General features: G+C 34.4%; 1 protein-coding gene across 7 annotated transcripts in view; it reads right to left on the bottom strand.

Moving 5' to 3' along the window:
* The window catches only part of DZIP3 (DAZ interacting zinc finger protein 3), a 104,426-nt gene that overhangs the window by 14,549 nt on the left and 64,024 nt on the right, over positions 1-25,853 (bottom strand). For all 7 annotated transcript variants that reach the window (XM_032478625.1, XM_032478649.1, XM_032478657.1 and 4 more), the window contains 7 exons: positions 16,409-16,434; positions 13,946-14,111; positions 12,413-12,508; positions 12,133-12,260; positions 6,681-6,749; positions 4,154-4,250; positions 1,266-1,369 (listed from right to left, as the gene is read on the bottom strand). In XM_032478625.1, coding sequence (XP_032334516.1) covers positions 1,266-1,369; positions 4,154-4,250; positions 6,681-6,749; positions 12,133-12,260; positions 12,413-12,508; positions 13,946-14,111; positions 16,409-16,434 — 686 coding nt within the window. The remainder of the gene's footprint in view (positions 1-1,265; positions 1,370-4,153; positions 4,251-6,680; positions 6,750-12,132; positions 12,261-12,412; positions 12,509-13,945; positions 14,112-16,408; positions 16,435-25,853) is intronic.

The following is a 25,853-nucleotide window of genomic DNA, read 5'->3' as shown; positions in this document are numbered from 1 at the left end:
GCAATATTTTTAGGACATTTTATAAAACCTTTCTACAGGAATGCCTCCATTGAAGAAGGGTGGCAGAGAAGGCCAAACAGGGAAATTGCCCTAGCCATCCAATGCAGGAGAATTCTCAAAGATGTTGACTCATTTTGGAAGCAGGTTTTGGACCATCTTCACACTAACCCTAATATCACAGGGCCATGGCTGGCCTAGCAGGCTCTTTTGCAAATTAGAAAAAGATATTCCCTATAATTAAATCAGAGAGAAGTACCTCTTCTGTGAGGATGAATTAGATTGTTGTCTCTATGCAATGCATAAACTGCACAAACACAGCAGCTCTGCCAACCATGCCTACCAAATGACTTATGTAAAACAGCTTTGAAGTGTTTAGTGCCTGACATCTCTAGTAGAGAGATTTCAAACGGCCTTTCAAAAGGCTCTATCTGTTATAACATCCCCACTCCAGTATCACCCAGCACAACTGCTTTAAAAGAGCATAAGAAATTATCCCTGAAATCATCTCTTACAAAGAGGCTTGATAATAGTCTAATTTAGAGAGCATCATTTCTCGCAAGCAAAGATAGACTTACAACAGTGTTTCCCCGACCTGAATACACATTGGTATATCTTGGAAGTCCTGCTAAACATCAGAGATTCTGATTCATTAGAATTGAAGAATAATGGTAATCATATTAAGATGAGAATCATCAAAAAATATTGATGCTTTGGTACCAGAGATTCTAATTTAATTAATTCTCTAAATTTGAAGATGTGCCTCACAAACTTTAAATTAAAAAAAAAAAATCTCATGCAACTTGCCTAATATTTGAAAATCACTCATCTGTTACACAGCAGGAAACTGCCTTTAACACAATTTTAGGTGTTAATATTGATTTTTCCCTCAGTGTGCTCCAAAGGTACTTAAAATCAAGCACTGGGAGAGAAAAGAATCAGAAAAAAGTTTTCAAATTAGAATCCACCTTGTTTTGTAAATATTTGGTCTTCATGCAGATTTGAGACTTCTGATCTATTTCATTGTGGAGGAAAGGAAAAATCTGTCAGCAGCCATTACTGCACTTAGTAGACTTCTCAGTGCTGCAGCAGAAGCAGCAAAATAGAAGCTCAAAGTGACTAAATGACTTCTGAGGTTTAAAAAAACAATGGCTTATTTACTCCAAAGATGTCATATATGTAAAACATATTACAGATTACATTCAACCTTGGAGCCACTTGTGAGTACCTCTGGGGTCAAGACACATTAAGGAAGAGGGAAAGGTTACCTTGCTGCCATGTTCGTCACCCTGGCAAGCTGACTGAGGCATTCCTTTTCAGTCTGTTCTAGATGAAGCAAACCAAAATCTCTACGACACTGTAAGAAATACACCTACAGGTTTTTGAGAGAAAGAGAAAGAAGTTAAAGGTGTCCTTGTAAATGAACACATTTTTTTCTCAATCATTTCAAATAAATTTAAAGCTATTTTTTCAATCTGTTTCAACAGCACCTGAGCTTCTTTCCTGCCCATAATACATTTTAAAGCTCTTTGAACCCACACACCTACAATCAATTAATCTTCAACAAAGGAGGCAAGAATACACAATGAAGAAAAGACAGTCTCTTCAGCAAGTGGTGTTGAGAAGGCTGGACAACCACAAGCAGATCAGTGAAGTTAGAACACTTCCTCACAAAATACACAAAAATAAACTCAAAATGGCTTAAAGACTTATATATAAGACATGACATCATAAACTCCTAAAAGAGAACATAGGCAAAACATTCTCTGACAAAAACTGTAGCAATGTTTTTCTTAGGTCAGTCTCCCAAGGCAATAGAAATAAAAGCAAAAATAAACAAATGGGACCTAATCAAAATTATAAGCTTTTGCACAGTGAAGGGAACCATAAACAAAACAAAAAGACAACCTACGAACTGGGAGAAAATATTTGCAAATGATGCAACTGACAAAGGCTCAATTTCCAAAATACACAAAGGGCTCATACAACTCAGTAACAAAAGAACAAACAACCTAATCCAAAAATGGGCAGAAGACTTAAATAGACACTTCTCCAAAGACATACAGAAGGCCAACAGGCACATGAAAAGATGCTCAGCATTGCTGATTATCAGAGAAATGCAAATCAAAACTACAATGAGGTATCACCTCACATTGGTCAGAATGGTCATCATTAAAAAGTCTACAAATAATAAATGTTGGAGAGGGTATGGAAAAAAGGGAAGCCTCCTACACTGTTGGTAGGAATGTGAATTGGTGCAGCCACTATGGAAAACAGTACAGAGGCTCCTTAAAAAACTAAAAATAGAGTTGCCATATGATCCAGCAATCCCACTCCTGGGCAAATACCTGGAGAAAACTCTAATTTGAAAAGACACATGCACCCCAATGTTCACAGCAGCACTATTTACAAAAGCCAAGGCATGAAAACAACCTAAATGTCCATCAATAGATGAATAGATAAAGATGATGTGGCTTACATATGCAATGGATACTACTCAGCCGTACGAAAGAATGAAATAATGCCATTTGCAGCAACATGGATGAACCTAGAGAATACCATACTAAGTGAAGTAAGTTAGACAAAGACACACATATGATATCACTCATATGTGGAATCTAAAATACAAATGAACTTATTTACAAAACAGAAACAGACTCAGGGACACCAAAAACAAACTTATGTTTACCAAAGGGGAAAGGGGATTGGGGAGGGATAAGTTAGGAGTTTTGGATTAGCAGACATAAACTACTATATATAAAATAGATAAACAACAAGGTCCTACTGTATCACATAGTAAAAAAATATTTTTAAAAAGCTATTTGATCAACCCTGAAATTCTAATATTTTTATTCAAAAGTTACTGGGATTGTAAACATTTTAGAACATCATTTTTCAAGCTTGCACATGCACTGGAATCATCTCAGAAATTTTAAAAAATGATGTTTTGGTTCCAGAGATTCTAATTTAATTGATACTAAGTGCAGCCTAGGAAATGGGGTTTTAAAAAACTCTCAGATGACTCTATTACACAGCAAAGTTTAAGAACATTCAAAACAACTCCTGCTATTTGATTGTATTCAACTGATGAAGGGGTAAGAAAATAATCAGATCATACAGAACTATGCCATCCAAATAGACCTGGGAGGTGATCTAGTCCAAAGTCTCTCTCTCAGTGGGAATCCCTTCCACACTATTATTGATTCATGGTCATATAGCCTCTGTTTTTTTCCCCTAATGATCACTCAGTATTCACTGATAATAGTTTATTATACTCTTGGATAGCATTAAGTGTTTCTAAAATTAATAATGGAAGTAGAAAGGAATTTTCTGATTAAAAGCAGTGAAAAACAAAGTCTACAAATTTGAGCTCTTAAAATAATCCGAGTGTTTTTTTCCAGTTAAATTTAGTACTCTAATACTTTACTCTCCTGAAATTTTAGGTGCAGATATCACCCCTTGATTGTTAAGCTCTGAATTCCAGAGTACTCTGCTAAAAAATAGAGCCTGCCCAGGACAGAGATGGGAAGGTTTATAATGCTTTTAATGTTAACAAGCTCTCCAAAAATTTGAATTTTATTGTATATCAAGTTTTGTTATCTATAAAAATACATACAATCACATTTCTTTTGAGAGATCCTAGCTGTGGTCTTTTAAGATAGCTTAGAAGAAATGGCATGACTTTTTGGGGATCTAGAGGTAAGCTGGTTTTTGACATTGGAGTGTATAGTGTGTATGTGTTTTTGGAAGATCTATGTAGGAAACAGCAAAGAAAGGAGATATGACAGCAGTGAAATGTTAATCTTAGAAGTTTGGCTTAGTGACCTGGTTTAACAAGAATTTCCCCAAGATCTCTATATTTGCTATACACACTGATACAAACTATTTCTTGCAGGCATTTGAGAGAAAACAACGTAGGATCATCAACCTTCAAGCAGACATATAAAATGTCAATTAATCAAAAAAAAAAAAAAAACACACACACACACACACAAGAGCTTGAGCTGTGTTTTTCTGCTGTTCCTAAGATGTCTTAATTCTGTTCATTCAAAAAACAATCTTTTTTCAATTCTTTATTTTTCCTTTTTCTTTTTACCAGTACACAAGTAAAACTTCCCTCCCCAACCCCATCTCTCTCTCTCTCTCTTTTTTTTACCTCAGCTGTTAAAGCTCTGCTAGTTTCTGCATTCAGTTTGTTTAAGTATGTTTTAATTGTACTTTCCAGATTATGCTTCTCCATTTCCCACTGAGATCTGAAATATATGATCATTAAATAGTCAGTAACATTGCAGCAAGGACAGACTTTCCCACCTTATTCAGGAGGAAGACAGATACAAGCTATTCAGTGAGTAGGAAACGATTTCTGGGAAAAGTATACAGCATATAAAAGCAAGAGAAGACATTACTTAACTCTTACTGTTATCCTTTATTATCAAGAGAGGAGGTGGTTTAAAGTTGTCAATATGATTATGCTTTAAAACTTGGCTCTGCAATCAAGTTGTCTGAGGACAAATCTGAGCTCCACAACTTTTAAAATGTGAAACCATGGGCAAATTACTTCTCTATACCTCAGTTTCCTCACATATAAAAATGGAGAGAATTATATTACTTACCTCAAAAAGTTGTGAAAATTCAGTCAGATAATATACACAAAGTACTTTGTGTGTGACACATATTAAGTACTAAATAAATGTTAGCTATTATCATTATCAATAAATTTTACATAAGTAAAATTTCTACAAGCCTTTTTGTATCCTAACAATAGTAACCCCAAAAGTTTTTATTATCCCTATCATAAAGCTAAGTCACTGAATTAAAATATTTTACTGGTTATCTCAGTGCTCACATTCAATACCTTAAAATGAAAACAATTCCTATACCTTCAGAAGGAGAATGGGAGATGATGATAAGGATGTTATTTATGAAGGACATTATGGAAAATGACTACCTATGAGGCTTCTCTTATTTCTATCCCATTTCATTTTCCTACACTTGAGCCCCAGAATGCTAGAGCATACAAACCAAATTATATCTCTACTGAAAACAATTCACTGGAAATATAACATTGTAATATTTCATGAAGGCTTTTTTCTTCAATGTTTTATCATTAGAAACATTTGGATGCTTCAGTACCTAACGAACATTGATGAGAAGCTTGATAAACAATATACTATTTATGTCATTAAGGCCAGAGTGTTTTGAAGGGGAAAAAAAATCACAAAATATTGAAGGAGATATATTAAGTTAACCAAGAGGAATTATGATACCATTGAATATTGTGCAAAATTTGCCCAGAAGAGAAAAATAGATAAATTGGACTTCATCAAAATTAACTGTGCTTCAAAGAACATCATCAAGAAAGTGAAAAGACTACAGAATGGAAGAAAATATTTGGAAATCATATCTCTGACAAGGAACTTATATACAGAATATACACAGAACTCTTAAAAATCAAAAGTACAAAGAGAAACAACCCATTATTAAAAATATTCAAAGGAAGTAAATGGACATTTCTCCAAGTATACAAACAAATAGCCAACATGAAAACATGCTCAACACAATTAATCATTAGGAAAATGCAAATAAAAACCACAAAGATATACGACTTCACACACACCACAATGGGTGAAATAAAGACAGGTAGCCTAATAAGTACTGGTGAGAATATGGAGCAATCAGAACCCCCACTCACTGTTGTTGGGATTGTAAAATGGTGCAGTTACTTGGAAAATAGTTTGGCAGCTCCTCCAAAAGTTAAACATAGAGTTTACTGAATGTCTCAGCAATTCTACTCTTAGGTATACACCCAAGACAACTGAAAACATATGTCCACACAAAAATTTGTATACAAATGTTCATAAAAGCATTATTCATAATAGACAAAAAATGGAAACATACCAAATGTCCATCAACGGATGAAAAGGTAAGCAAAATGTGGTATATCCATACAGTGGGAGATTATTTGTCCATAAAAAGAAATGAGTACTGATATATGCCACAACATGGATGAGCCTTGAGAACATTATGTTAAGTAAAAGAAGTTAATCACAAGAGATCATATATTATATAATTCCATTTATATGAAATGCCCAGAATAGGCTAATCCACAGAGATAAAAAAAAAATAGACTAGTGGTTGTTGGAAGCTGGGAGAGAAGAGAATCCATTTCTAGTGGATCCAGGGTTTCTTTTTAGGGTAATAAAAGTGTTTTGGAATTAGTGTTGATGGTTGTGAATGTGCTAAAAACCAAGGACTTCTATACTTTAACAGGGTGAATTTTATTCTATATGAATTGAATCTCAAAAAAGCTGTTATTAAAAATACGTCAATCAGAACAAAACATAGCCAGTTTCATAAAGCAGTCGCACCTAGTAGTATTGATTAGGGTAAAGAGGAAGGAATTCATAAGCCCTAATCCCTGATGGCAGTTTGTTATGGACTATAACTTTGCTGATTAATCACTCTCTGCAGTTTTCCAAGGCCAGAGCTAAGGCAAACACTTGCCTAGGACATTTCCCCTGACACCTGCTGTCCCAGTGTAACTATTAATACTGCTCAGTATCATGCTCAAAAGTCCCCCAGTTTGGATGATAAGTTATTTGGCTATCCTGGCCGAATAAGCTGAGTGGAATCACAGAGTTTCAGACAGGGTGCACTCAACCAAAGGAACAGCTGTTTGTTACCTTTTCATAGAAAGCTGCTCTTTAAGGTTCTTGATTTCATTATCTTTAGCATGGCTTTGACGCTGTAATCTAAGAAAAGAAGAAAGAATGCCATAAAATGTCAGAAATTATTTGTCATTAATAGGACAACTCTACTTATAGCTGATGAGGGACTAAGTATGTCCCATTTTGGGCCACAAATCTTGAGCCTGAAAATAACTGGACTCCCCTACCTAATCCTTCTGAAATTTATCTTTATCTTTCTTCACAAAGAACTAAATTCTAACTCTGTAAATTAGAAAGCCAAAAAGAAGAGTTATATTGTATCCCCAGCTCAACAACTCAGAAAAATTACTTTAGCTATTTGTTCTTTAGTTTACCCACTAGAAAACGAGATGGTATCTTATGATGTTCTAAGGCCTATGGTGGGATTGAGAACTTTAAGTTCCTTAAAGAGATTACATCAAGTCAAGCAAACTATTAAAGACTTAAGGTGTGAAAGAAATCAGACCTTAAACTCAGAAGTAATAAAGCTGTGTGCAAATAAGAATTTTAATTAAAACTATAAATTATAACTGGGGAGTTACTCACATGACCTAACCAACAGAAGAGTGGATAAAAATTTTGTATAAATCAGAACACATAACCAGTGATTAGCTTAAAACCAAAATGCAAAAAGCTATTAAGAGAAATGCAAAGTATTACCTTTTGGTTAACATATATTCACATACCATTTTTGATGTTCCATCTCTTATGCTGTATTTCTCTTCACAAACAAGTTTTTACATTAACCTGCTAATCTGCTTCAATATGAAGAGATTATAGCAAAAGTACATTTCTCTTTAAGTCTCTGGTATATTCAGTTACTGGGGATACATACGAGTTTTGGTTTATATAAATTAACGAAATGATAAAGCCTTAAAATGATGACTTTAAATGCTGGCTGGATTGCTCACCACTGTCTTTCAGAGACTACCTATTCACCTTTAAGCTTCTCAGGAGCTGTGGAGACTTACAATCAATGTTGTATTTGACTGAAAATGCAAAGAAAAGAAACCAGGTCTCTTTCTATACAAAAGAGGTCATGTTCTCAAGTAAAGAATGAGAAATACAAGCTTTTACTATAGTATACAGGAGTATGTAGAGAGAATTGAAAAGTAACGTGTACGATTTCTAACACCGACACCTTTCTTTCCCTTGTGTACTTCCATTACTTCACTGTTTTACCCAGCTCTAGTTTAGAGTCGGCTATAAGAATTGACAAAGCTGGCGGGGAATTTAGGAGACTTAGATTCTTAAATAACAGAGGACAAGGTGGGCATAGTTCCTATCAACCAGTTCATATATGAACCAGCTGTGTATCTTTAGGTAGTCATAACTTCTTAGTCCCATTTTTCTCATGAATACCATCATTAGGTAAAATTAGATTTTCTTTTCTTTCCTTTTTAAAAAAAATTTTTTAATGGAAATCGAACCCAGGACCTTGGGCATGCTAAGCACACACTCTACCACTGATCTATATTCCACCCCCTACCCTAGATTTTCTTTTCTAAAAGATCTAAAGTTCTCACTCTTACTCTGGCTGGCTATCAACTTTTTAATATAAATTTTATTGATAGCAGTTTCTTAACATTTATGGTTTATTGTAATTTGTGCAAAAATGTCATTTTTATATAAATCTGCAATTATCAATATATATTTACCAAATACTTACTGTAGGATTGGCACTGAATTAGGTCAAAGAAAAAAGACGTTTTTGCTCCCTAATATACAAGATGTTCTAAGATGAAAAAAAATCAACATTTTACAATTAAAGGATATTTGTATTTTTATCACCTACTCTTGGGACATGACCAGGTGAAATAAACAAAGAAAGGCTCAGGAGCCTGTAGGAGAACACACACAACACTCACGCTTTCCTCTCCGCCCTTTCTCCATCTCACCCTACCCACTACCTAGCTTAGGTTCAATACTATGTCTTCAATGAAGTTCTTCCTTATCACGACAATCCAAAGTACTCTTTTTACCCCCACAAGATCCCTATTAAGTATAGCTCCATTTGACAGCTATTTATATGTACTTTTAAAAAAACTTAAGCTTTTTCAGATAAACATAGATTCACACACAGGTGTTTAAAAAATGATACAGACAGATACTATGTGCCCTTTATCCCTCAATGGTAACATCTTGCAAAATGATAGTGTAAAAACCAGGATACAGTTCAAGATACTGAAGCTTTATCACCACAGGGATCCCTTATTTTGCCCTTTTATAGCCACACCCACTTCCCTCCCACTTCTACCTCCTCCATATAACTTTGCAACCACTAATCTAACCTGTTTTCCATTTTTATCATTTTGTCATTTTTAAACTATTTGAAAATTTGTCATTTCAAGAACATTATAGAAATGGGATCATATAGTTATAAGCTTTGGGTATTGGTTTTTTTCACTCAAAATAATTCTCTAATGTCTTCAGGGTCTGAAGTGATATCACTGTTTCATTCCTGACAGTGTTAACTTCTATCTTCTCTTTTTTTGTCAGGTTTGCTAGAGGTCTGTCAATTTTATTGATCTTTTCCAAGAAACAGCTCTTTGTTTCATGGATTTTCTGTACTGTTTTTTCTGTTTCCAATTTCATTATGTCTAACCTTTATTATTTCCTGCCTTCTGCTTGTTTGGGTTATTCTGCTTTTCTTTTTCTGGGTTCTTGCGATGGGAGCTTGTATTATACATTTGAGACTTTCCCCCTTTTCTAATGCGCACTTTCATGCTATAAATCTTAGGCTGCTTTAGCTGTGTCCCACAAACTTTGACATATTGTATTTTCATGTTAATTCAATTCAATGTATTTTTGTTTCTCTTCACACTTCTTCGACACGTGGATTAGTGAGAAGTGTGTTGTGTAGTTTCCAAGTGTTTGGAGATTTTCCTGTTTTCTTTCTGTTACTGATTTCCAGTTTGATTCCATTGTAATCTGAGCACATGCTTTGCATAATTTTAATTCTTTTAAATTTGTTGAGGTTTGTTTTACGGCCCAGGATATGGTCTATCTTGGTATACTTTCTGTGGGCATTTGAAAGCATATGTATTCTGCTGTTGTCTGGTGGAGTGGCCTATAAACATCAATCAGATCCTGTTGATTAATGGTGTTGTAGAGGTCTGGATCCTTGCTGTTTTGTCTAGCATTTTATAAACTGCTGTGAATAGGGAACTGAAGTCACCAAGTATAATTGTAGATTTTTCTTTTTCCTTTCAGTTCTGTCTGGTTTTGCTGCATATATTTTGAGGCTCTGTTGTTTGGTATGTACACCTTTAGGTTCTTATATCTTCCTGGTGGACTGATCCTTTTATTGTTAGGTAATGTCCCTCTTTGTCTTCTGTAGTTTTGCTCCAAAGTCCATTTTATCTGATATTAATATAGCCACTCTTGCTTTTTTGATTAATGTTTACATGGTATATCTTTTATCATTCTTTTATTTGCAACCTACCTATATTATTGAAACTGAAATGTGTTTCTTGTGAACAGCACACTATTGGATCATATTTTTTTGTTTTGTTTTTAAAATCCACTCTGCCAGTCTCTGTCTTTTAACTGATATATTTAGGCCATTTATATTAAAGGTAATTATTGATATATTAGGGCTTAGGTCTGCCATTTTATTATTTGTTTTGTTTGTTTCTTCTGTTTCTCTTTTCTAACCTTATGCATTATATGAACATTTTTTAGGATTCTACCTTAATTTATTTATATAGTGTTTTAGTATCTATTTATGCAGCTTTCTTAGTAGCTGTACTAGGTATTACAATATGCATACATACGTCTACTGGTATTGATCTTTTCTTACTTCAAGTGACATGCAGAAGGGCTGACTCACACTGCTATGTTGCTGTAGGGTGGAGAGAGGCAGAAGCTCCCTGTTGGGCCCCTCAACATCAGCTGGGAAGAGGAGAAAAATGGAGCACCAATTGGCCCTGGGGTGGAGACTCAGCTCCCCGTGAGAGTAGGGATAAAGCTTAGTATTGACTAGTCCCACTTCAGGTCACTTTGTTAAGTCTCTTTGATACCAGGTTGAGGTAGAAGCTTAGCTCACAGTTGGACCACACTGATGCTATCCTGGCAGAGAAACTGGAGTACTACTTGCTTCCACCTGGTGAGGAATGGAAGATTAGCTGCCTGCTCAATAATGCTACCCCAGCAGGGGAATCTGATTTCTGCCATCTTTTGTCAGAGTGCACTACCTGTGTCCAAGTGTGCAACACTGAATGGTCATTGTATGAAGCCATATACATTCCCTACAGTGTAGGGAATGAGCATACAAGGATGCTTGGGTGAGGTATCAGAGTTGAAGAGGGAATCTCAGATAGTAAAGAAGAGAGGCAGCTAATCTTAATGGATGGCATTACTTTTCTGATCTGATACTGTGTAACATATTTCTGGATTGGTCATTACCTTCCAGGTTAAAAGTTTTGAATCACGAAGTGTGGTTTCTTAAGTGGTTTCAGCCAGCTTAGTTTTCCCAAATAATTCTAGGCCCTCACCTTCTTCTGAACTTCATAGATTTCTCTAACACCAGCAGAAGCAAACCTGAAAGTGTTTACAACTGATATCATATTGCCAGAGCTGTGGCATCCTTTTCTTCCTAAAAACCCCTTCAGGTTGGATGATATGCTCAGTGGGAGAAAATTTAAGACCAAATATTATTCCAATTTTAAAAATGGCATTTTGGACTCCTTACATTAAGATATTCCCTAGAACTAGTCTATTCTCCTACTAGCAGTCTAGGTACTGCAATAGATTTCAAATTAGACTTCAGAGATGACTGGTGCTTTGTGGTATTACTTTTGATTAAAATAATGTGCTACAAATTATATTACAAATTTCACCTGATAATGGTTCAAGGAAACAGTATAAAAAGAATAGAGTAGGGTACTTATTTTTTCCCCTATTAAATCAGAGTTTTAATCTTAGGCATTTAATACTTAAATTTGTACGAGAAATGAGATTGATAGGGTGAAGATTCTCCAGGAATTCGATTTGTTCTCAATCTCCTGTGCTTAGTACACAAATATTCTGAGAGACCAACATTAAAACCTATGAAAGTGAGTCAGTGATCTCTTTGAGGAATGTACTTATCATATGCTATAAAGAAACAGCCAATTGCTAGCTACATTTTTACAAATTAAAGTCATAACCGGAAAGTTGACTATCATTCTCATGTAATTCTATTATCTTCATACTTATTCAGCCAATAAATGAAAAGCTTGATATATAGAGTGAGCAGTTGCTTATTTCTCAATCCAGTTGGTAAGGCAAAAATGGAGTTTATTTTTAAGCAAATACAGTCCTGTGGTTGGCAGTTCCTAATGTGTGGTCACAATGCCACCTAGTGGCTACATAAGGATTATCTTTTAAACATAGTGTGCTATGGAACAAACCCAGAATTTCCCTTTATCAATAGATTTGCACTTACTTAGACACCTTATTGATTCCAAAAGCCACTTGTTGGTTAAGAGATGCAATAATTTTGTCTTTCTTTTTAATCTGCATTTGGTTTTCTTGCCACCGAAAAGTCACTGTTTTCAATTGTCTTTTGAAGTCCTAATCAATGAAAAATACTACTTCAATTAATTCTGTTCAAGTCACCAGAAATTTAAAGAAAAAAAAAATGGACTCTTTAAAAATATATACCATGAAACTTAACATCTGAACTACCTCTAACTTGCCTCAGATATAACGGCAAAAGTACTTACTTCACACTGATTGTGCAATTTATAAAGCTGCCGTTGTCGAGCAAGCTTTTCCTTTTCAGTTTCTCCATATTCTGTAGTTACCTTGTTGGTTGAGCCCTATTGAGCAAGTAGAATATGTATGCTTTATTTTCCTCTTTAAAAAAAGCACTAATATTATAGTTATTTAAGGGGATTTAAAGTTGCTATCTGACTGATTCTCATGCATTATACGTCTCACTGCAAACTTCACTTCTGACTTGTTTAGATAAACCCATCTCTCCCCAGTTACAGTCAGTAAACCATACCATACTTGGCTACTGCTGCGACTACTGGATAACATTAGACATACTTACCATTTTCAAAGCTTTTTTGTAGTGCTTTTTTGTCATAAGAACCATATGAGGTAGGCACTCATTACTCCTGTTTTAGAGATGATAAAATTGAGTAACTTGCGCACGGTCACAGAGTAAGTGGAGAAGCCAGAATTCTAACTCAGGCAGTATTAATTACCCAAGTACTTAATTATTACCTTAGTAATTACCACCTTAAGTTAATGTTCAACTTCTCCACTGGATTATAAACAGTATGATCACAGGGACCATGTCTTAGCATAGCTCTAGACACAAAGCAGGTGCTAAGTATTTCTTGAATAAATGAATGAAAATTTTTCAAAAGGTGTGCGACACTGTGATTCTGAGTTCTCACAGCTATTGAATTAAAAACAAAGGCCCCACATTTAAACTTTAGTGTGATATCCAAAGCTTAGAATGTATCATTTCAGTTAAAAAATATATATTTTTTTAATTGAAAAGGAGACAAAAAGGTATGACAATTATACTAATGTACTATCAGACAGGGAATCATTTGTACTAACTGTACCCTTAGACAATCAATATTACTATACACTATGTATCATTATACTTAAACCAGGGAACAGTTTATCATAAAATTACCTCAGTACAGAATTCTCATGGGTATATAAATAAAGTGGTTTAAAAAAAAATCTTTCATATGTTTTGTGTCATTAAGTGCTCTACTGAGCACTTAAATCATGTTCATATGCACCTTCATATATAGGTATGTCACTACCAGCACTGACTACCACATGGAAAGGAACCAAAAATATTGTTCATTAATATTTCTTGTAGACATTTCATGGTAACAACCAGGTTTAATTTTTAAAAAATGAAAGTAGCTTTGTTTAATAAAACTATTTTTCTCATGAAATTTAATCCAGTGGGATTACATCAGGGTATTTTTTTCTTCCTTGTGGTATTTGAAAATTCTTTACAAGGAATGCATTTGTAATCAACTCTGCCCAATACTTAAAATCAGGAAATGGTTTGAGGACTAAAGTGAAACTTTTCCAGCTTCTAGAGTTCTTCTTTATGTCACTCATCCCCCTATACCTCCTTTCCTGTTTTGTCTTTTCCCTTACAAATACAACATAAACCACCAGGTTAACAAGCTGTTCAAAGAGTCATGGGGGGAAAGAGGTTAACAATTTTTCTGGAAGAAGGAAGGCAGGACTGTACCCTCTCCAGTCAGGCTTACCTGCTCTATCATGTCCAGAATATGCAATTCATCCAGGCTATAAAACTTGTCTTCAGCTGCAGAATCTTCTTGAATATCGCTTGCATCATCTTTCATAAATCTACTGACTGGGTAGAGATTTGCTTGCTCTTTCTTCAGCTGCTCTTCTCTTCCTACAATTTCTGGGCTATAGTGGTGACATAATTAATGTGATCTTTTATAATTGTATAGTGCTTTTCATCTAAGTCACTACTTCCTAAATTAATTGTACTGGTCTCATGGATGCTCAGATCAGAAGGGTTCATAGTCAAAGAAAGTTTGGACAGTGCTCATACTGTGTATTTCTTTTGAAGACTAACAAAGAATTTTAGCATATTTGAGATAGCACTCAATCAAGGTACCTATTATGTTCATCCCAGGGTTTTCAAGAATTATGAAACCACGGAGTTCATTTTTCAAATTACAACTATTAACATCAGTTACTTTGAGAAACAATAATTTGAGAAGTATGGACAAACATTTCCATGTCTGTTATATTATTTTATCATTCTTGACAAGCAGGTTGGTTTAATTAACTTCAGTTCTTAGGTCCAGTGTACATTTAAGTAGAGGGCTGCGACTAGTGACATAAAGTAGATTTAAAATGGAGGTTTCTTTTGTAATAGCACTTAAAAAAAAAACTGCAGTGATAATGAATTTCACTAACTAGGAATCATTGAAAAAAGAACGAAAATATTACATGTATAATGGCAATTAACTCATTTTTATACGTATGTCTAAAATTTAAATGTATGCTACTATCCTTTCAGTTGGCCTACTATTTAGTAGCTATGAATTTCCTTCCTAATGCCACTGAATAAATAGTAACAAGAAATAGTACTTTCATCTATAGCATGATACAAATTACTTAATTTTTTAGTGAACAGAAAGAAAATAGATAACTCTGATACATTATCACTTATTTTCGGTCACTGAGACCTTGAAAAAATGACATCTAATGCTTATACAGTAACTTGTAAAACACTATAAAACAGTCATCAGGTATCACTCTGGTATCCTAGACTGACTCAAACATTTTGGAAAGTTCAATGAAATCAATTGCTTACGTAGACCACTAGTTCCAAAACACAGTTAGTTTTCAAATTACTTAAAGATCTTTTTAAAAATTACATTTTCCCTGACACCCCTATGCCTCTAAAACTATGAATTTATATTTTTGAAAGGCCTCAAAAGATTATTCCTAACTTTTTAAAGTATGATAATAATATTGTGATAACACAAGAAAATATTTCTATTAATAAGAGATGCAAACCAAAGCATGCAGAGTAAAGTTATATGATGTTTGACACTGAAAAATGCTAAAAAAAAAAAAAAAAAAGAACAAAATGTTAAGGGAAGAATGAAGCAAATGTGGAAAATAGTGATAATTGTTGAATCAGGATGATAAATATATACTAATGTAGACATATTATTCTTTACTTTTGTGTATGCTTGAAAATTCTCATTTGAAAACAAAGCTCCCTGGATGATTTGATGATCATCCAGGTTTGGGTCTACACTGTAGTCAGAGTGAGCAAATGACTGATAATGCTGCACATTCTTAAATAAGTTATTTTTATACTATCTAGACATAGCCTGACACAAACAAATGAACAGACACACACACACAAATTATTGCTTTAGTGGCTCAAGTCGTTGACACAGAAGGTGAAAACCCATCTTGGATGATCAACTATTAACTTTAAATGGATCATGTCCATTAACAATGAGAAAATGTCAACCACAAGTGATAGCTTTAAAGTTAACAAACTATGTTCTTGTTAACATTTTAAAGATATCTTAAGTTATGACCTCACAGTGAATTTCCTAAAGTCAGTAATTTTCAGTTAACAAACATTTTGGTGGGTGTAATGATCTCTTCATGTAGTATCTCCCCTACTTCCTTCCTCTACTACACTGTCATCAATCATATGGTTGTAGAATATAGCTCACAGTGATTTTTAGACATTGAGAGGTTTCCAGTAAAGGTTCAAAATTCACTGTTAACAACTGCGATTTTAAAAACAAAAACACCTCAGGTTAATTAAACAAACCAAACCAAATCAAACTCTTGTAAAAGAGGTCATTGGGACAAACAATAATCTGTCTTTAAGGTTAAGTCTTATTTAGTCTATATTTGGTTAACTACAGTTTAGACTATATTTTAAAAACATTTTATGCTAGACCCAAATTAGTCCTTGAATAAAGCAGTTAGCATTGAATGACTTGAGTAACCTTATGGAAAAATGGCGAGGGATCCTATTCTCCCAAAGTAAATGATAATTTAAACTTTTGTCACTTTAAATAAAAACTTGACAACTTATTAGGACAAAAAACTTTCTTCTCTTAGTGAGAACAATTTCCAAAGCAAGGCTGTGTCATACTGGCAAAGCACACTTTGAAACTACAAAGAAAAATTTAAAAATTAAATAAACTAATACTTACATGTGCTCTTCTTTTGATTCCTTATTCTGAAAAATAACATCAAGAATTAGTACTCTCTATCAACTATGTTAATACAGCGTAGTGATCTGACTGCATTTATGTCAGTGTTTCTCAAGCTTTCTAACCACAACCAAAATAAGCACATTTTAAATCATGATTTAAATGCACTTACATGTATATCTTTATACATAAGCATAAAACTAAAATATAAGTTCCATGAAATAAACCATACCCATATTACATGTGTTAGGGACTGCATGTTTGCGTGCCTCCAAAATTCTTATGTTGAAACCCTAACCCCTGATGTGATGGTAGTTGGAGGTATGGCCACTGGGATGTAATTAGGTTTAGATGAGGTTATGGAGTCCTCATGATGGGATCAGTGCCATTACACAGAGAGCTAGCTTGCTCACTTATAGGCGCTGGCTCACTCTCTTTCTCCACCATGTGATGATACAGCAAGAAGGTAGCTGTCTGCAAACTAAGAGGTCCTTCACCAGACACTGATCTGCTGGCACCTTGATCGTGAATTTCCTAGCCTCCAGAACTGTGAAAAATAAATGTTTGTTGTTTAAGTCACCCAGTCTATGGTAGTTTGCTATAGCAGCCCAAACTGACTAAAACAATACATGATAAACTCTGGAATTTTTTTTTCATACTAATTCTATTTCCTTTTTAAAAATGGTAGTTGTGACCCACCAAATTGATTCTGTAATCTACCACTGAGTCATGAAACAAAACATGAAAATCATTTATTCAGATATTGGAAGTGAGTGCTGTGGCTGAGTTTTTACCTATTGTTACATCCCAAGACAGGGTACATATAATTCTCATTTATGGAATCCTATACTAATTACAAGAGTTCTTGAAAATTTACATGTAAAGAGAAAGCAGACTGATACATTAAGAATCTTATAGAAGAAAACATGTTATGGAGATCACAATTGGGAGAAAATGTTAAAAAGCCCTAAATTTTATTTTCATTAAAATAAACCTATAAAGGCAATCTATTAAATACAGGTAATATCAGTGACACTTAACACATATTTAATTGAGCATTACTCTTATATATCACCCTTTTATTAAAAGTATCAGTTACTCTCATATAAATTACAGTATTAATTTCTACTACTCTTGTTTACAAGAAACTTCAGGTCTCCTTCTCCACAGATTCCATGATGTACTTATATATTTGTTTTCCTTTATTGTCTGTATACTAAGAGGATTTTTGCATTTCACTGATCAATGGCCAGTGCCAACTTGATTCTACAATTTTGAATTATCAACTCCTTCCTTGGTTCCAGTGTACCTGAATAACTGAGTTGACAAGATATTTGGTAGTCCATAATGAACATATCTAGTATAGTTATGTATAAGTTGCCCCGCTATCCAAAAGTAGAGCATTCCTATGAAAACTTTCATAAGCCGAAATGGCCAAAGCAAAGAAACAATTACAGGCATACCTTAGAGGCACTGACGTTTTGGTTCCAGACTACCTCAATAAGGTAAATTTTGCAATAGAGCAAGTCACACAAAGTTTTTGGTTTCCCAGCATATATAAAAGTTATGCTTACACTATACTGCAGGTTATTAAGTGTGCAATGTAGCATATGTCTATAAAAACAATGTGCATATCTTAATTTAAAGATACTTTATTGCTAAAAAATGCTAACCATCATCTAAGCCTTCAGCAAATCATTACCCTTTTTTTTGGTAGATGGTCTTGCCTCAGTGTTGATGGCTGCTGACTAATCAGGGTGCTGGTTGCTGAAGGCTGCAGTGGCTATAGCAATTTCTTAAAATAAGACAACAATGAAGTTTGTCACATTGAATGTTTCTTCCTTTCAAGGATGATTTCTCTGTAGCATGCAATGCTGTTTGATAGCATTTTACCCCCAGCAGAAATTCTTTCAAACTGGAATCAATCCTCTCAAATACTGCCGCTGCTTTATCAACTAAGTTTATTAAACTAAATCCTTTGTTGTCATTTCAACAGTCTTTACAGCATTGCCACCAGGAGTAGATCCCATCTAAAGAAAACATTTTCTTTGTTCATCTGTAAGAAGTAAATCCTCAACCATTAAATTTTTATCATGAGTGCACTTCAGTCACATCTTCAGGCTGTACCTCAATTTCTAGTTCTCTTGCTGTTTTCACCACATCTGCAATTACTTCCACCATGGAAGGTCTTACTCCCCTCAGTGTCATCCACAAGGATTGGAATCAACTTCTTCTAAGCTTCTGTTAATGCTGGTATTTTGACCTCTTCCCATGAATTATGAATATCCTTAATGGCATCTAAAAATGTGAATCCTTTCAAGAAGGTTTTCAATTGACTTTGCCCAGACATCAATGGAATCACTATCTATGGCAACTGCAGCCTCATAAAATGTACTAAATAATAAGACTTGAAAATTGAAATGATTCATTCGTCCATGGGCTGCAGAATGGATACTGTGTTAGCAGGCATGAAAACAACATGAATTTCACTGTCCATCTCCATCAGAGCTTTTGGGTGACCAGGTGCACTGTCAATGAGCAGTAATATTTTGAAAGGAATCTTTTTTTTTCTGAGTGGTAGGTCTCAACAGTGGTCTTAAAATTAATAATTAGGAAACCATGCTGTAAACAGATGTGCTGTCACCCAGGCTTCGTTATTCCATTTCTAAAGTACATACAGATTTGATTTGGCAGAATTCTTAAAGGTCCTACAATTTTCAGAATGGTAAATAAGCACTGGCTTCAACTTAAAATCTAAGTTGCTAGCTGCACTAGCCCCCAGCAAGAAAGTCAGCCTGTGCTTCACAGTTTTCAAGCCGGGTATTACTTCTCCTCTCTAGCTTATGAAAGCCCTAGCTAGCATGTTCTTCCAATAGAAGGATGTTTTGTCTAAGTTGAAAATCTGTTTAGTATAGTCACTTTCATTAAGTATATTAACTCAGTCTTCTGGATAACTTCCCACAGCTTGTACATCAGCACTTGCTACTTCACCTTGTACTCTGATGTTATAGAGATGGCTTCTTTCCTTAAACCATATGAACCAACCTCTGCCAGCTTCAAACATTTCTTCTGCAGCTTCCTCACCCTTCACAGAATTGAGAAGAGTTAGGGCCTTGCTCCAGATTTGGCTTTGGCTTAAGGGAACATTGTGGCTGGTTTAATCTTCTATCCAAAACACTTACATTTTCTCTTTATCAGCAATAAGGCTATTTTGCTTTCTTAATATTCCTGTGTTCACTGGAGTAGCACTTTTAATTTCCTTCAAGAATTTTTCCTTTGCATTCACAACTTGGCTAACTGTTTGGCACAAGAGGCCTAGCTTTCAGCCTATCCCAACTTTCAACATGCCTTCCTCACTAATCTTAGTCATTTCTAGCTTTTGATTTAAAGTGAGAGACCTGCAACTCTTCCTTTCACTTGATCATTTAGAGACCAAGATAGGGTTATTAACTGGTCTACTGCAATATTATTGCTGAGATCTCAGAGAATAAGGAAGTCTGAGGAAAGGGAGAGTGATGAGGGAAAGGCTGATCAGTGGAGCAGTCAGAACACAAACATTTATTGTTTAAGGTCATCATCTTCAATGGGCATTATTTGTAGCATCCCAAAACAATTATAATACTAACATCAAAAATCACTGATCACTTCAAGTGGGATTTATCTCAGGGATGCAAGGATGGTTCAAAATCCACAAATCAATCATTGTGATAAACCACATTAACAAATTGAAGAATAAAAATCACATGATCATCTCAATAGATGCAGAGAAAGCTTTTGACAAAATTCAACATCCATTTATGATAAAATCTCCATAAAGTGGATGTAGAGGGAACATACCCAACATAATAAAAGCCATATATAATAAGTCCACAGCTAACATCATACTCAATCGTGAAAAGCTGAAATCTTTTCCTCTAAAATCAGGAACAAGACAAGGATGCCCACTCTTGCCACTTCTATTCAACATAGTATTAGGAGTCCTAGACACAGACAAGAAAAATAAATAAATAAAAGGATTCCAAATTGGAAAGGAAGAAGTAAAACTGTCATTGTTTATAGATGACATGATACTATATATAGAAAATCCTTAAAATGTCACCAGAAAACTACTAGGGCTCATCAATGAATTTGGTAAAGTCACAGGATACAAAATTAATATAAAGAAATCTGTTGCATTTCTATATACTAACAGGGAACTATCAGAAAGAGAAATTAAGAAAATAATCCCATTTACCATCACATCAAAAAGAAAAGATACCTAGGAATAAATACAAGAAGGTAAAAGACCTCTACTTGGAAAGCCATAAGACACTGATGAAATACATTGAAGACAACACAAAGAGATAGACAGATATATCATGTACATGATTTGGAAGAATTAATGTTAAACTGACCATACAACTCAAATCAATTTACAGATTCAATACAATCCCTATCAAAATAACAATGGTATTTTTCAGAGAGCTAGAAAAATAATTCTAAAATGTGTATGGAAATTCAAAGACCCTGAATAGCCAAAGAATTGCTGAGAAAGAACATAGCTGGAGGTATCATGCTCCTTGACTTCAGATTGTACTGCAAAGCTACAGTAATCAAAACAATATGGTAATGGCACAAAAATAGACACACAGATCAATGGAACAGAATAGAGAGCTCAGAAATAAATCCACACACTTATGGTCCATTAATCTATGACAAAGGAGGCAAGAATATACAATGAGGAAAAGACAGTCTCTTCAACAGGTAGTGCTAGGGAAAACTGGACAGTTACATGTGAAAGAATGAAATCATTCTCTCACATCATATACAAAAATAAACTCAAAATGGATTGTAGACCTAAAGGTAAGACCAGAAACCATAAAACTCCTAGAAGAAAATATAGGCAGAACACTCTTTGACATAAATTGTGGCAATATTTTTTTTTGATTTGTCTCCTAAGGCAAAGGAAACAAGAGCAAAAATAAACAAATGGGACCTAATTAAATTTAAAAGCTTTTTCACTGCAAATGAAACCATTGACAAAGTGAAAAGACAACTTACTGAATGAGACAAAATATTTACAAATGATATGAATGATAAGAGGTTAATATCCAAAATAAACAGTTCATACAACCCAATATCAAAAAAAAAAACAAAAAAAAAACAACAAAAAAAACCCCACACCTAAACAGCCCATTTATAAATGGGCAGAAGACCTGAATACACATTTTCCCAAAGAAGACATACAGACAGCCATGAGGCAAATGAAAAGATGCTCAACACTGCTAATCATCAGGTTACCAAATCAAAACCACAATTAGATATCACCTCACATCTGTCAGAATGGCTATCATCAAAAAGACCACAAATGTCAGCAAGGATATGGAGAAAAGGTGGTGTGTACACTATTGGTGGGAATGCAAGGTGCAGCCATTATGGAAAACAGAAAAGAGGTTCCCCAAGAAACTAAAAATTCAACTACTATATGATCCAGCAAATACATTCTTGAATATATATTTAAAGAAAATGAAAAAACAAATTTGAAAAGATACAAGCACCCCAATGTTAATAACAGTATTATTTACAATAGCCAAGATAGGAAGAAACCTAAGTGTCCATCAACAGATGAATGGATAAATAAGATATGGTATATATACACAATGGAATATTACTCAGCCTTAAAAAATAAGATTTTGCTACCTACAACAACATGAATGGACCTAGAGAATATTATGCTTAGTGAAATAAGTCAGACAGATGAAGACAAATACTCTATGTTATCACTTATATGTGGAATCTAAAAAATAAAATGAATGGATATAACAAAAGAGAAACAGACTCAAAGATATAAAGAACAAACTGGAGGTTACCAATGGGGAGAGGGTATGAGTGAGGGGCATTATAAAGGTAGGGGATTAAGAGGTACAAACTACTATGTATAAAATAAGCTACAAGATATATTGTATAGTGCAGGGAAAATTGCCAATATTTCATAATAACTTTGGAGTATCTTTAAAATTTCTGAATCACTAAGTTGTATACCTGAAACATAATACTGTAAATCAACTATATCCCCCCCAAAAAAACTGATCACAGACTGTCATAACAAAATAATAATAATGAAAAAGTCTGAAATATTGCAATTACCAAGATGTGACAAAGAAACATGAAGTGAGCAAATGCTGTTGGGAAAATGGTGCTAACAGACTTGCTTGGGTTAGCACAAGTATTTTGCTTAGCACAAACAGATAATAATGTAGGTCTTCCATAAAAGCAAAGTGGTGTAAAGTGAATTTTGAAAAACGGGGGATACTTGTACTTCTGAAACTCCTTTTTAGATCTTTCCAGGATAACTTCATGCCAACCCAACTATCAGCCTGTCTTATATGCATTTCTGCAACTTCCCTTCTTTAGAGAGGATATGCACTTTGAAGAGCTTGATTTTTCTCCTGCTGTATTTCTTTTATTCCCCAAGGCTTCATCACAAAGCCTTCTATTCTTCTGCCATCTGCTTTACCTTCCTTTTCTATTCCTAACCCTCAGTTTCCCTGGCTATGGAACTGGAAAGAAAGAACTAATTAACTACCAAAAGAGTTATTTGCAATTTGAACATATTAAATTCCTAACTGAAGAAAGGGAGCATATAGAGTACCTACAAAAATCTCTATACACGCTAGTTAGTAGTTATTTGTACAGTTCCCTCTATTTGCTACACACATTCTACTTTTTCACCATCTTTGTCCAGGAAATCCCTGATAGGTGTTTTTGGAACTTCAACTATTGTTAAGTAGAGATGATGTAAATCAAATAATTAAGAAAGGACAAAATTTCAGGAATAAGGACTTTGTAGTCACTCTACATAACACAAGCAAACTTCTATATGCTAGAATTTTTCAGGATGAGAGCTTTTGATTAGAGAATTTGATTGACTCAGCTTTTTATAATTGGTTGCTTACACTACACTAGACAATTTTTTGCACCTATAACACTAATAAAGTATATGAATAGGACTAGTCAGTATGAAATAGTTATATGAAAAAGTTTCAGCATTCTTCAGGTTCTATACTTTATAATTTAGACATATGATACAACATCTCTCTTCCAACATCCAAATTTAATCAAGATAAAATTACTTTATTTTCAAAGTATCTCTACATTTTTTCAATAAAATAAATTGGAAAAAAAAACTTAAGGTATTTTAAAAAACCTAAAAATTCATCATCAGGCCAGAAAATCAATAAGGAAATACAGGCCTGAAATAACACATTAGACCAGATGGACCTAACTGATATCTATAGAGCATTCTACCCCAAAACAACAGAATACACATTCTTTTCAGGTACACATGGAACATTCTCCAGAAACGATCACATGCTGGCCCACAAAGCTAGCCTCAGCAAATTTAAGAAAACTGAAATTGTACCAAGCATCTTTTCAGACCACAATGCTATTAGGTTAGAAATCAACTACAAGAAAAAAACTGCAAACACATGGAGGCTAAACAACATGCTACTACACAACCAGGAGATCACAGAAGAAATCAAAGAGGAAATCAAAAAATACTTTGGGACAAATGAAAACGAAAACACAATAATCCAAAACCTCTGGCATGCAGTAAAAGCAGTTCTCAGAGGGAATTTTATAGCGATACAAGTCTACCTAAGGAAGTAAGAAAAATCTCAAGTAAACAACCTAACATTATACCTAAAGAAGTTAGAGAAAGAAGAACAAACAAACCCCAAAGTTAGTAGAAGAAAAGAAATCATAAAGATTAGAGCAGAAATAAATGAAATAGAGACTAAAAAAACAATAGAAAAGATCAATGAAACTAAAAACTAGTTCCTTGAAAAGATAAACAAAATTGATAAGCCTTTAGTCAGACTCATCAAGAAAAAAAGGGAGAGGGCTCAGATTAATAAAATCAGAAATGAAAAAGAAGTTACAACTGACATCACAGAAATACAGGGGATCACAAGAGGATACTATGATCAACTATATGCCAGCAAAAATGACAATGCAGAAGAAATGGGCAATTTCTTAGAAAGGTACAATATGCCTAGACTAAACCAGGAAGAAATAGACAATATGAGTAGACCAATTACCAGTACTGAAATTGAATCAGTAATTAAAAACTCCCAACAAACAAAAGTCCAGGACCAGATAGCTTCACAGGTGAATTCTACCAAAAGCTGAAAGAGTTAACACCTATCCTTCTGAAACCATTCCAAAACTTTGCAGAGGAAGGAACACTTCCAAACTTCTTCTATGAGGTCATCATCACCCTGATACCAAAACCAGACAAGGATATCACAAAAAAAGAAAATTACAGGCCAATATTACTTATGAATATAGATGCAAGAATCCTCAACAAAACACTAGCAAATCGACTCCAAAAACGCATTAAAAGGATCATACACCATGATCAAGTGGGATTTATCCCAGGGATGCAGGGATTTTTCAATACATGCAAATCAATCAACATGATATACCACATTAACAAATTGAAGAATAAAAACAGTATAATACTTTTAATAGATGCAGAAAAAGGTTTTGATAAAATCCAACATCCATTTATGATCAAAACTCTCCAGAAAGTGGGCATAGATGGAACATACCTCAACATAATAAAGTCCATATATGACAAACCCACAGCCAACATCATACTCAATGGGGAAAAGCTGAAAGCATTCCCTTTAAGATCAGGAACAAGACAAGGATGTCCACTGTCATCACTTTTATTTTCAACATATTTTTGGAAATCTTAGCCATAGCAATCAGAGAAGAAAAAGAAACAACAGGAATCCAAATTGGAAACGAAGAAGTAAAATTGTCACTGTTTGCAGCTGACGTGAAACTATACATAGAAAACCCTAAGAAGCAACCAGAAAACTACTAGAACTCATCAATGAATATAGTAAAGTTGCAGGATACAAAATTAATATACAGCAATCAGTTGCATTTCTATACACTAACAATGAAATAGCAGAAAGGGAAATTAAGGAAACGATACAATTTACCATTGTGCCAAAAAGAACAAAACACCTAGGAATAAACATACCTAAGGAGGCAAAAGACCTGTATGCCAAAAACTGTAAGACACTGATGAAGGAAATTGAAGACTACATAAACTAATGGAAAGATATACCATGTTCTTGGATTGGAAGAATCAATACTGTTAAAATGGCCATACTGCCCAAGGCAATTTACAGATTCAATGCAGTCCCTATCAAGTTACCAACAACATTCTTCACAGAGCTGGAACAAAAAAATGTTAAAATTTGTATGGAAACACAGGAGACCGTGAATAGCCAAAACAATCTTGAAAAAGAAGAATGGAGCTGGGGGAATCATGCTCCTTGACTTCAGACTATACTACAACGCTGTGGTAATCAAAATAGTATGGTACTGGCACAAAAACAGACATGTAGATCAATGGAACAGGATAGAAAGTCCAGAAATAAACCCA

The sequence above is a fragment of the Camelus ferus genome, chromosome 1 (genome assembly GCF_009834535.1).
Source record: "Camelus ferus isolate YT-003-E chromosome 1, BCGSAC_Cfer_1.0, whole genome shotgun sequence".
Taxonomy (NCBI): Eukaryota; Metazoa; Chordata; class Mammalia; order Artiodactyla; family Camelidae; genus Camelus; species Camelus ferus.
Note: the sequence above shows the minus strand (reverse complement) of the source record. Positions and strands in the feature narration are given on the sequence as shown.